The sequence below is a fragment of the Phyllostomus hastatus genome, unplaced genomic scaffold (assembly GCF_019186645.2).
Source record: "Phyllostomus hastatus isolate PE091 unplaced genomic scaffold, TTU_PhHast_1.1 phas_contig_210, whole genome shotgun sequence".
In the NCBI taxonomy this organism is placed as follows: domain Eukaryota; kingdom Metazoa; phylum Chordata; class Mammalia; order Chiroptera; family Phyllostomidae; genus Phyllostomus; species Phyllostomus hastatus.
In genome coordinates this window covers 13,228,969-13,242,233 of record NW_025333737.1, presented here as the reverse complement: position 1 = coordinate 13,242,233, position 13,265 = coordinate 13,228,969, and the positions used below count along the sequence as shown (strand labels likewise).

Below are 13,265 nucleotides of genomic sequence, written 5' to 3'. Positions count from 1 at the left end.
GACTTGAAAACTCTATCTACAGACATCACTAAGAAAACTGACAAGAATGAAGATGTTACAAATTGAATAATAAGCCATCATACTAACTTAAATTATTTTTTTCTCCTGGGTTAAACATTTACAAAATCAAAAAAATAAAGCAGAATAAAATAGCATTTTAACTGTACTTCTTTACTCAGAAGAAGTATCCAACTAATGTCTGTTTCCACCTGGGACAGGAATAGAGCATGGTCATTAATCAAATATTCTGTCTTCTACTTTAACAGAACGCTCGTCAGTGCCAACCCTGTTTATTTAAAATGCTTCTAAAATGCCTGGCACTTTTTCCTGTCTTAGTACGTATTCTCACCAAAGATGCGCTTTTGTTGTTGTTGTTGTTGTTAAATGGCAGAACAGAATTAGGTTCTCCTGGATTTAAATTTTCAAGTGCTTCGGCTCTTACTGCAAAGGTAACAGCCTTTGAGTCACTAATGCCACCCAAAATACGGATATGAGTCCACCTTGCCATTTTCTGCCTTTGAGAGAAGGCAGAACTCAGGAAAAATCCTAGTTAGTTTCCATTAATTTAAGTCTTACTGAGTTTGTGTGAGGAAATGGTGTATACGTTTAATAAAGTAATACAAGGACACTTAAAAGAGAAAAACTGACCAGGTCCGTAAAGTAGCAGATTCACAGAGGCAGCAAGTGAAGGGCAGCTGCCCAGGGTGGGAGGGAGGTGGGCCAGGGAGCCACCGCTGAGCAAGGAGCAGAGTCTCCCTCCTGCTGAGAGGAGACCGGTTGGAAGGCAAGGGCCAGAGGTGCAGAGGGCCGCCCCACGGCGGCATAAGTGAGTGTGCTGCCCAGCGCCACCGAACTGGACACTTAACAATGGTCAGGATGGCAAGCTTTATGTAATATGAACTTTACAACTTTTAAAAATTATTATTAAAAAAGGAAACTAACCAGAACACACACAACTTGCCAGGTAAGTGTGGTCCCTTCAAATAGTTCATTTTAGGTGATTGATTACATGTTTATTTCAATAGTGCTGACAGAGAGCAAAACATCTCTGAATCTCCACTGTGGAAGGCAGGGTAGGTTTGTTTGGGTTTTCTTCGTCGTTTTAACATTCTCGGTAATAGTGTCTTTTGAGGCTGATTTTAAATTTGGATGAAAGATCTCTTACAGCTCCATTCTCAACAAAAAATCGTACCAAGTTGGAATTTTTCATTGAAGTCGACATGAGGTGTTCATTTGCTCATGGGCTTGGTAATCGGGCTGTGCAGGGAATGCTGGCACAGGGGGGCCGTCTCAGCAGGGAGGGGAAGTAAATACGATATTCAAGTCTGAACAGTATGCTTCCATCATTTCTCATGCCCTCCAATTCGCTCACCTCCAGGTGAAAAGTTTTAACTTTTCCACTAAATATGCCAAAAACATGGTGCCGTTTGCCTGTTCCCGTCGTTATTTTTAGATGCTGACTTGGAGAAATTCACAGGTGCTCATCAGTGAACATCTCTGCTGCTGATGTCTATGAAAGCCGAAGGTTTTTACTGCCATTAAAAGGAATAATTCTCAAAAGTGTATAGGTGGTTCTCTTTTTAGAGCATGAGCTACGAAAGTTATTTTCAAAGGAGTATGATTCATTTATCAAAGTTAAGCTGAGGGATGTCACTTGCTTTGGTACTTGGGTAAAACTGATAGTTCAATGAAGGATAAAGCTTGTGGACCACTCTCTCAGCTTAACTGGAATAGAAGAACGGCCTGCCCCCACCTATTTCCTTTGATAATCCTGAACAAATTATTTTATCTTTAATAAGTAACCCCTAGAGCTCCTTTCAGCTTTGGGATTCTAAAGAAGGGAAAACTGGGCAAAGCAAAGAGCACGGGCTATGGAGTTGGACCACCTCGCTGTGGATCTCGGTCTACGACGCCTGGCCACACACGCACCCGTGGCCCACATCTGCAGAGTGGGATAATGTCTTACTCGTGGGGCCATTATGAGGACTAAGGAAACACTCAACAAGTGTAATTTCTCTTTCTCTCCTTTGCATATGAAATGTGGCTGCTACCAGTCTAAGCACATAAAATAGAAATAAAAATTTTAAACACTTTCCAAATACAGTATTTCATGGGATGCATTGCTGAGGCATATGGTGCTATTTTATTATGTACATAAAAGCAAGGTTACTGCAAGGCCACACTCAACAAGATCTTGTGACACAGGTCTAGCTCCTAAGATAGTCAGAGAAAATAACTTTCACAATATATGTGAAGACAAGAAGAGAGAGATGGCACAGATAAGCAGAATGAACACAGCAACCCTCAGCTTTCGAGGCACTATCCAGTCCTCCACAACACTTTTAGGAGGCCTGGGGACAATGCTCACTCTCAGGCCTTTTCACTGTCTCTATAAACTAGCTCTCCAGGTTGGGAACTTTCTGGCCAGAGAATCAAGAGGCAAGTGAGTTTCCCATTTTAAATATAACTAAAGGAATCCCACTATAATGTTTAAAACAACAAAAAAAATATTGCATAGCTTTGGAGAAATACAAACAAGCAAATAAGACCCAGTGAAGACCCAGTGCACTTGAAGGTTTCAGCCCTTTCAGTACACAGCAGGCCCCACCCCCTACCCAGTTTTCCTCTCTGCCATTTCAGTTACCTGTGGTCCACCAGGGTCTGAAAATATTACATGGAAGATTCCAGAAATAAACAATTTGTGTTTTAACTTGCATGCCACTCTGAGTACTATGATAAGACCTAGTGGGGTCCCGCTCCACCCCACTAGGGATGAGAATCACCCCTCTGTCCAGCACACACCCCTACTATAGAGTGGCCACCTATTAGCCACTTAGGGGCCAACCTGTTCATCAGATTGACTATCACAATGCTGGAGTCCTCGTGTTTAAGTAACCCTTGTTTTACCTAATAACGGCCCCAAAGCCATTCACATTACTTCTACTACATATATCGTTGTAATTGTTCTATGCTATTATCAGTTATTGATGTTAACCTCTTATTGTGCCTAATTTATAAATTAAGCTTTATCATAGGTATGTATGTGTAGGAAAAACAGTGCATATAGTTTTTGGTATATCCTCAGTCTCAGGCATCCCCGGGGCAGGTGGGGTCTTGGAACGTATCCTGAGGATCAGGGGGGACCACTGTATTAGCATCCAAGTTAGTGGTGACTTCTCATTCCCCAGTTCATATATTTTCTTCTAAATACATTGATTGGTGATTTTTGATAATAGAAAAAAAAACAAAAAAAAACTACTGCTCCAAAACACCGTAACATAGCAAACAGAGTCAGACCTGCGTGGTGGGGGTGTGTGCAGGCGACGTGGGGCAGGGGCCAGCCTTTGGAGACGAGCTGCTTCAATTAGGCGCCTGACCAACATTGTTATAGATTGTCATCAAGTTACATTTGTTTGGTCAGTCTTGCTGCTCTAGGTGACTCATCCTGGGAAAGAAACAACACCCTAAAGATCATCAGACATAATTCTGGAGGACTTAAAGGATGATGAGGTTTTTCTCTTTGCTCAGGAACAACAGGAATTCTAGAAGGTCATCCTTCACCCAAACTTTAAAGGATCAAAAAGAGAAAAAGAAAAGAAGTGAAGTGTCATCAAATAAATCTGATCAAGAACTTACGTTAGCTATATTTGTTTAGATATGAGTCGACTTTCACCAACGTCTAAAAAGGAGTTATAAGAGCGCCCCTTTTGTCGGAGTGCTGGGAAATGCAAGAATGAGTCACTTTAATACTTGATGTCAAACTCTTGGTGATTTCTGGCTTTCGAGTTTCTAAATCAACAAACAGCACTGTATAATGTTGCACAGGCAGTTAGCCAGGAAGTGGTGGGTGACCCTACACTCCTTCCTCTGTCACGGGTAAAGCCAGCAGCCAAAGCACTGTGTCCTGTGCAGAGGGGTTCCCTTCCAATGATCCGCCACCCTGGGAGACTTGCCCAGGCTGATGCGGTGTCCTTTCTGCCATCCCAGACTGAGTCTATTGAGACACACTTTGAATAGCTAGTTAGCCTCCTTTATTAAAAGCCCATGACAGCCCCAGCCGGTGTGGCTCATTAGGTTGGGCATGGTCCCATAAAACAAAAGGTCATCGGTTCAATTCCATGTCAGGGTACACACCTATGTTGTGGGTTTGGTGCCCCTTCCACCCCCGTCAGGGCACATATGAGAGGCAAACAGTCAATGTTTCTCTCTCACATTGATGTTTCTCTCCCTCTCTTTCTCTCTCCCTTCCCCTCTCTCTAAAGTAAAAATTATAATAAAAAGAAAAGAAACCCGTGATGGGAGGTCTTAAGGCAGAGGACTCGGCTCTCCTATTAAACCATTTCCTGCCCCAGAATGCGTATTCCAAGATTCATTCTGCCAACACATTACTTCCCATTTCATGAGCACAGAACACAGAGAGATGGAGCCAAAGCCAGAAATGATGGCCATCATCCTCTGTCCCCTTGAGGACAGGGCTGGGGGCTCCCAAGGGTTGTGCAATCAGTCAACAAAGGACCCCAGCTCCCTGAAGCCCTGCACATGGCCTTAGGGTGACTAGTCAAGTTGTGATTACTTTTTTTCCCTTAAGTATGAAGTTCTGACCTAAATTGTGGTCATTCGGATCCAAATCTGGCAGACTTTTTTCCCACACTGCTGCAGAAGAGAACAACCTCGTTTGGAAAGCCAGATCCAGGACAACCAGAGCCACCTCCTTGAGGAGAGGGACCGTAACTTTTGGGTGCAGCCATAATTCAAATTTGGCATTTTCTGTCAACGACTCGCTCTCTCTCAACACAGATCATCAACCCTGCAGGAAAAAACCTGTAGGCACCTCAATTTGTGGGGGGGACAGCTTTATCGAGATGCATTTTATATACCAACTCAATGATTTTTTAAACTTTTTAAATTTATTGATTTTGGAATGAGAGAAAGGGAGAGAGAGGGAGCGGGAGAGAGAGAGAGAGAGAGAGAGACTGGTTTGTTGTTCCACTTATTTATGCATCGATTGGTTGCTTCTTGTATGTGCCCTGACAGGGGATCAAACCCCAAACCTTGTGTATTGGGATGATGCTCTAACCAACTGAGCCACTTGCCTCAATAGTTTTGAATATATTTGCAGAGTTGTCTAACCATCACCATAATCTGTTCTATAACGGCAATGAAACTTCTCCAAGGGCCTGTGCGCCACAAGCTCTAGGATGACAAGTAAACAAATAAATAAGTACAGCTCATGATAAATGCTCTGAAGGAAAGAAAGAAGTGCAGAGGTACATAATAGGGGGAAACTATTTTAGAAGGAGCAGTAAGGAAGGATGTCTCGGAGGAGGTGACATCTCCGCTTGTATACCCAGAAGTTTTCCACACACTCTACAGACACTGGGGCCAGGGAGCCTGACAGGGCTCAGGGGCAGGGCCGTCACAGTGCGCAGTGTCCTCTGGGTGCCATGCACCCTGCAGGTGCGCACCCCTGAGATTCCGTGTGTTTGCACGAACTGTTCATAAATTTCTATGTTGGAGGTCTGGAAACTCAAGCTTCCAAGATAATTTTTTCAAACAACTTTACATTTTCCAGATACGATTTGTTTTTGGGTTTTAATACTTATAACACACTTGGACTTTATCTGCCATGTGGCCTACAAAAAAATCTCCACTGGGGAATACCACCAAATTCCTGACTTCAAGCAGGAGACAGGGAGGCGGGACAGTTGGCGGCCTGCAATCTGAAATTCTCTTTTTCCTCTCCCAGGGGGCTAAATTTGCTCAAGATACGTAAAACCTTCCTGACTTCTTGCTACAAATCAGTTGATTTCTGTATCTGTCTTCTTCTCTGAACAGAGGCACAAGTGTTTGCTGGTTTTCAAAAAAAGGTTTTCAGAGCCCCTTGACCACACAGACCTGCAGGCAACAGAAGGCAGGCAGAAGCCCACACGGGCCAGTCGGGGAGAGGCACCTGTGCCCCACTCAGGCGGTGGAGGCAATGACCCTCGGCTGACTCTTCCAGGAACCACGGCCCCTGAAAACCACACGTCCTGCCTGTCACTGTGCACACATTTTTGTTTTTAAAACAACTGTGTGAAGCACACACACACTACACACACTTTCTTTTTTTTTTTCTTTTTAAGATTTTATTTATTTATTTTTAGAGAGAGAAGGGAGGGAGATAGAGAGAGGGAGACAGAGAAACTTCAATGTGCGGTTGCTGGGGGTTATGGCCTGCAACCCAGGCATGTACCCTGGCTGGGAATCGAACCTGGGACACTTTGGTTCCCAGCCCGCGCTCAATCCACTGAGCTACGCCAGCCAGGGCTTACACACACTTTCTTAATTCATACTCTGGGGCTTCAGGGAGACCTGACAGGATTTAATGTTGGAAAAATATTTTTTAAAAATTGCTTACAAAAAATAGTATTCTCCATTCACCTGAAATGAGAGCCTTTCTGAAATGAAGATGGCTCACTTTTCTCTGAATATCAGTAATACTCACTTAATCAGACCAGGTTTCTAAGTTGATTTTTAAGAGCTTTAGGGACTCACTCAATGCCTTTTAAATGAAAAGCAAAAGTTAATTACCACTCTCTCTTAACTAGGGTTTTGTTAATAACAGTGTGCATTTTTTTCAAGGCCCAGAATGTGTTTCATGTGAAGGGCATTCGCACCAAAATTACAGGGAAAATGCAGTGCCCTGCGCACACAAAGTCAATTTCACTGGCCAGCCAGGAGGAGGGCATCTGCTCCTTGTTGTCCGATCCATTAGCCGTGAAAGGTTTGTACTTATCCATTAACCCGCCCCTCTCCCCAGGTACCTCTCACAAACCAGGAGGGAGCTCTGCAAGACAGCTGGGCAGCTGAGGAACATTGCTCCCTGGCTGTGGAACCAGCAAGAGAAGCTGCCAGGAGGGGCCGGAAGTCAAATCCAGGACCCTGGCATTGATTCCTCCCAGCTAGGCTGGGACTGGGGGGGAGGGGGGGTTACAACAGTACTCATCCTTTTGTTGTTATTGTTTTGGGTTTGTCTTTTTTTGTTGTTTTCCAGGTTTTTGTTTTTCTTTGTTTATGCTTCTTTTATTTATTTTTTTTAAAGATTTTATTTATTTATTTTTAGAGAGGGAAGAGAGAGAAACATCAATGTGCGGTTGGTGGGGGCCATGGCCTGCAACCTATATGCATGTGCCCTGACTGGGAATCGAACCTGCGATGCCTGGGTCACAGCCCGCGTTCAATCCACTGAGCTACGCCAGCCAGGGCTCTTTTCTTTTCTTTTTTTTTTTTATTAATAGTGCTTATTGATTTTGGTAAGATTTTTTTTTATTTATTCTTGGAGAGAGGGTAAGGGAGGGAGAGAGAGAGGGATAGAGACATGGATGTGAGAGAGAAACACCCATCAGTTGCTTCTCATACACAGCCCACCATGGGACTGAATGCGCAACCCAGGCATGTGCCCTGACCGAGATCAAACCAGCGACCCTTCGCTTTGTAGGGTGATGTCCAACCCGCTGAACCACGCCAGTCAGGGCAGTAGTGCTCATTCCTATAAAAACATTTTCAAAATTATGATTATAAGGATTCCTGGGGAAAGTCTATGAGATTAACTCAAGGAACCTTTATACTCAGGGGTATCACTTGGTACAAAAGACAAACTGTCAGTGCCAATATCAAACTTAAAATCTCTTTAAAATGATGCAGCCCACAAAAATCATTTAAACAGAGAATAAGGAGCACTGCTGGGCATTATGGCGGCTCCAGAGATGGCACCACCCTGGTTCCAAATCTGTTCTCAGAGATGTGTGTAAGACATGTGTGTGGAGACCCAGGGAACCAGGATAAAGTGCATTGGCTCTCTGCCAGGACAAAGAACAAAACAATATTCCATAGTAAAGGAAGTTGTGGGGGGGTTGTTTGTTTTTGTTTTTGTTTTTGCCCTGGGTGGTATGGTTCAGTGGACTGAACACTGGCCTATGAACGGAAAAGTTGCTGGTTTGATTCCCAGTCAGGGCACACACCTGGGCTGCAGGCTGGCTTCTCCCTCTCTGCTCCCATCTCTTTAAAAATAAATAAAATCTTTAAAAATAAATAAATAAAGTTATTTTTCTTTTATTTTTTCATTTTCTTTCTTTCATTGTGCACCAAATTCCTAAAGTCCAAAAATAGATTCCTAAAAGTACATGCATTAATGTTAATGCAGCCAGAAGAACTGTTGAACACCAAAGCAAGCAGTGTGCACGAAAGGGTTCCTGCCTTAGATTACATTAGGATGTGCTCAGCTCTAGGAAAATGCTTATCCTGCTGCTAAGTACTGGTCAGGGTGATCTTCAGACCATGCCTCGGAGTCATGAAGATGACCTTTGGGCCCTGACTGGTGTGGCTCGATAGGTTGGGTGTCATCCTGCAAACTGAAAGGTAGCCACTTCGATTCTCAGTCAAGGCACATGCCTGGGTTGCCAGGTAGGTCCCCAGTTGGGGGCATGTGAGAGTCAGCCCACTGATGTTTCTCTCCCTCTCTTTTCCCTTCCCTTCCCCTCTCTCTAAAAATAAATAAAAACAAAATCTTTTTAAAAAATGACTTTTTGGATTGGGATGCTGGGACCAGTGACCACATCCAAGGAGTTTCTTGGGGAGGAAGGGGTCTTGAACTCCACCATAACCTCCTTGAAGCCACACATCCAAAAGCCACCCCAAGTAAGTACACAGTATAAGGAAAACCAGTAGGCTTGTTAAACAGAAGCAGCTTCAAATAGAGCACCCCTGGCCACCCTTCTGGTCAGCTGACTACCCTAAATATCCCTAAGTACACAAAGTCAACGTCTCCAACCTACCTTCAACTAAAGACTGTCTAGTATGCCTGTTTTGTGTATCATGCTCAGGGATAATATTCCCTTCAAACAAGGAAGCCCAGAGGCAGGGAAAGTGGTAAAACAGCTTTGTACCAGGTATCGGAAGACCTAGGTTCTGGCCTAGACCCTGCCCTTAGCTAGAAGATGGGCAACTAACTGAACCTTGTACAACTCTATTCTTCTCCGCAAAGTGAAATGGCTCAACTATAGATCACCTCTAAAAGCCCTTCTGAGTCTAAAACTCCAGAATCAACATCACCAAATGTTTCAAATGAAAACAACGACAACTCTCTATCTCTGTATGACCAACTCTCAGCCCCCAGGACCCTTTACTGAGCAGAGCTTTCCAATGGTTTTTATTTGTAGGAACATAAATGAGGAGACTGTTCTAATGAAATTTTTAAAATTAAAATTAACCCATGGGATGTGACTTCTTATAATTCTTTTTTTCTGAAATTAATGTCTAAAGCAGAACAAAACACCAACACTCTGTCTAGATTATAGTTCAGCTTTCTTTTCTTTATCTCACAGAGCTGTTCTTCTTTCCTGGGACTAGGAGACATTTTATGAGTGAAAATAAGGCTAGAGGAATAGCAGAAACAGTACTCTCTATAATAATTAAAGAGCAGTTGATTTTACCTTTAGTTAGTAGTGCTGACTTGATCTGTTTTCAAGAAGTATGTTTGGCTTTTGCTGGAGAAAATACTAATGACAGGCAAAGAACAGAGTAAGAAAAAACAAATAGTGGTGTGTACCATGGCCCTGGTTCTGGCTTGGCTATTAACTAGTTGTGTGGCCAGGTGCACACTACTTAATCATTCTGCACCTCAGTTTAGTTGCCTGCAAAATGCAGATAACAACACACCAGGCCCCTTACGCTCCCTCCACGAGGAGTTAAATGGGAAAAGGCCAGGGATAAAGAACTGGCACGCGGTGTCTGTTCTCTCAATGACTCTCCGAGACAAGGCATTTGCTTCGTTTTTACAAATATGGACACTGCTACTGATTAACTGTGGCAGTTAAACAGAAATAAGTTCCAGAAGTTCCATAGATCTATGAATGCAGCCTAAAGCAAATCAAGAGTTGAAACTAGTTAAGAGTTCCAAAAGACTACCCAAATTGGTGGAAATGTCTTCTGTGAAGACACTGTTATGTTGCTTCCCAATTTTCAATGCTCAGGTCAGTAGGGCACAGTGCAAAGGGGGATCACGGTGATTGTGGGGTTTACTACCAGTCAGACTCTAGGGGCCTAACCTCTGGCAAGCGGGGTGGGCCTAGCCAAATCCATCACCTGATGGGTTTCACCTGAATCCTTCCAGCTGGGAAGCTCTATCAACCTAAACTGCACCCCTGCTTCTCCGACAAAGTAGAAAACTACTTCAGAGTATGACCTTACAGAAACTGAATCATGCTTTAGTCCAAATGAATTATACATTAATTAGGTTATAATTATACATTATGTTACAGGTGGAGTCTGATTTAATTTGCCAATTAACAAAGGAAGGGCCTCCACCTAACCACTCAATGTTACTACTTCACCAGGAAGTGGTGGGTACTTAAGTAATGGGGAAAAGAAAAGTAGGGAACGGAGTTTTGCCTGCATTTTCAAGAAAGCCAGAGAAGAGAACCAACCAGAATAAAGAGATTTTGCAGGTAGTAGAGAAGATTCTAGAACTGGTTATTTCCCTGACTATCACCTGCACTTTGGGGTATTTCATGCAGTACTAACATGGCCCCTAGATTCCAAATTCCTGTCAATAAATAAAGTCATTAGGAGGAGACAGGGTAGAAGCAAACTCACCAGCAAGCTGAACTACTCCAGCTCAGCTGCCCGAGTGGGACAATCTCAACCTTTTCTAGAAATACTCCAGTTAACCAGTTTCATTCCTTTGCCCCCCTCACTCTCCAGAGGGCTGTGTGGTGCTTCACCACTCTATTTACACAGTCGGGATGCTCCCCCACCAAAATTCTGCCTACCCACAAGGCCTCCACCCTTCATGATCTTGCTCCGGTGCTATCTCCTCAGATGCCAACAAACTGCAACTTTCGGTTGGTCATTCGGGTGGGGCCTGGCTGATAGTTTTCTGGCAGCAGGAGTCCCTGGGATGCATTTTGTAAACTCAGAGCTACTCCGATCTTGCCTGTCAGTGTAGGTAGGTGGGTCTTGCCTCAACACTGGCTCCAGCGACTAATGAAGACAGCCCATTGGGTGCACAGACGTGTTCTTGGTTAATTATCTTTTTTCTCTCCCAAAGCACCCACCGCACAAAGTAGTGTAGCTCAATAACACCTGAGACATTATGGGCACGGTATTTAAATGTAAATACAGTTGGGGTTCCCGATTTCGTTTGTGTTACCATACCAAACCACACTAGTGAGTTTCGAATTGCCTTGATTGGCTTCCCGCTCCCTTGCGGTCCCTAGACAGACGCTAAGCAATGGTGAAATCACCAACGAGGTCGGGGAGAGAGGGGTATTAAAGGAAGCCGAGGCCTGAATAATCCTCATTGAGTCATCATTTCCTGAGTGATGCAGCTTGCTGCTTGGAGGGAACGGACCTGAGCAGCGCGCGTGGAGGACGACCCCCGCCACTCGCCCGCGCTGCCGCAGCGGCCGGACCCCAGGGCCTGACCCCGCACCCGCGTGCTGGAGCGCCCTCCAGTGGCCGCGCCGCAGCCCCCGCAGCGCGCAGCTCGCCTGCAGACCACGCTCCCCGCGGCAGAGGAAACAAGAGACGCAGAAAGTTTCCGAGTCAGGCGGTTTGCTAAAAGGTCGAAGCCCGGTCCGGGAGCCTGGGTGCGAGGGCGTGGCGGGAGCAGCACGCAGGCTGGCGGCCAACGCAAGAGGTCCGGGCCCAGGCGGACCCTCCCATGGCTCCAAGTTATCCCCCTGCAGGGCTCGGGCCCTCTAGATCCCGAGGGCAAAGGGCATCTCCCCGTACCAGGACCTCACAGAGAAGGGCAGGAGGGGAGCCTGGGCCCTTGCCAGAACGGGACGACGACCCCCACCCCCCAGCTACCAGCGCGCGCCTGGGGTTGTTGGGTTTGCTTTATTCATTCGCTTAACTGGAAAAATGCACCGACTCTGATCCCCAGTAATGAGAATTCTGCGTGCCCCCAAAGGGCCCACCTGGAGTTCACCGCCCCACCCAACGCCGCCCTCCCCCGCTGGGGTGACAAGTGGAAACAGCAATCCCCCTTCCTCCCTCCCCTCCAGCCAGGTTTCCCGGCGGCCCGTAGTGGACTCGCCGACGGGGAGGCGGCAGCGGGGTACGCGGCGCCCCTGGGCGGGGGGCCGGGAGCGGGCGAGGCCGGGCCGGGGCGGCGCTTACCTCTTCCACGGTGAGCGGCATGCAGATCCGGTACTCCTTCAGCAACATGGTCCTGCCGGCCGCGGGCCCTCGGGGCGGAAAGCGGGGGACGCCCCCCAGAACAACAAAGCTGCCGCCCAGGCGCAGGGCAGGGAGCCCGGAGCCCCACTCTCGGAGCCGGCGGGAGAATAAGCTCTGGCGGTTGCGCTCAGCTTCTGGCTTCCTCCTCCCGGGCCGAGACCATGTCAAGGTTTGGGTCCGGGTGTTCGCGGCTCCCCCGCCTCCTTCCTCGCCGAGGTCGGTCCTCCTGGAACGCGGTGTTGCAAAGTCAGGGAGGGAGGGAGCCCCGCTGGAAACCTCTCTGATCCGCAGCCGCGGGCGGTAGGAGCGGCCGTCAGATCAGGACATGCCCGGTGGCGGGCGAGGGAGGAAAAAAGAGATTTCCAAAAATTAAAACGAATGCACAAAAGTCACCCGCTCGATCTGCCTCTGAAACCAAACACGAACCTGACGACCCCCCTTCTCCAGCCGGTCCGCCCAGAGCTAATTCACCAGGAACACATTGCAGCCGGAGATGCTGACTTTCCAGACAAAGGCTCAGAGGGCTCCTCTCCCCGGGCGGTAAACAAGATTTCCTGCTCTTTTTAGGGCCGGTCCCTGAGACGCTCCGGAGCTCGTGGGGGTAGAAAAGGGAAGCCGCCACCGCCACCGGCTCTGCTGCGCTGGGGCCCGGGTTCCTCCAGCCTCCACTCGCACTGCGAGGGGCGTGCGAGAGCTGGCTGGCGCCTTCCGCGCGCGTCCCCTCCCCCGAATCCCTCGGCTCCCCCAGCGCCGTGCGTGCCCGCGAGTTTGCAGCCACCTCGCGGGGGCCGGAGAGTCCGCGCCGAGCTGCAGTGTGCCTCGGGCCGGGGAGGTGGGTGCGGGAGGAGCCAGCGCCGGCAGGGCTGACATCAGCAGCGGCCGTGGCGGGGAGCCCCATCCGGCCAATAGGGAAATGGCAAAGAATGTGGAGGATTTAAACAAAACAGCATGTCTCTCCCGGGCTGCTGCCAAACAGCCTGACCGTATCTGGGGAGGATTGGAGACCGGGGCTTCCCTAGACTCCTGTGCACTTTGAATCGGTT

General features: G+C 47.1%; 1 protein-coding gene across 2 annotated transcripts in view; it reads right to left on the bottom strand.

The window, feature by feature from the left end:
- PITPNC1 (phosphatidylinositol transfer protein cytoplasmic 1) overlaps positions 1-13,265 on the bottom strand; it is a 222,981-nt gene extending 209,716 nt beyond the window's left edge. Inside the window, exon 1 of one of the 2 annotated variants that reach the window (XM_045835968.1) lies at positions 12,163-13,265. In XM_045835968.1, coding sequence (XP_045691924.1) covers positions 12,163-12,210 — 48 coding nt within the window. In that variant the 5' untranslated portion in view covers positions 12,211-13,265. The remainder of the gene's footprint in view (positions 1-12,162) is intronic. The other variant, XM_045835969.1, reaches the window with a different exon arrangement.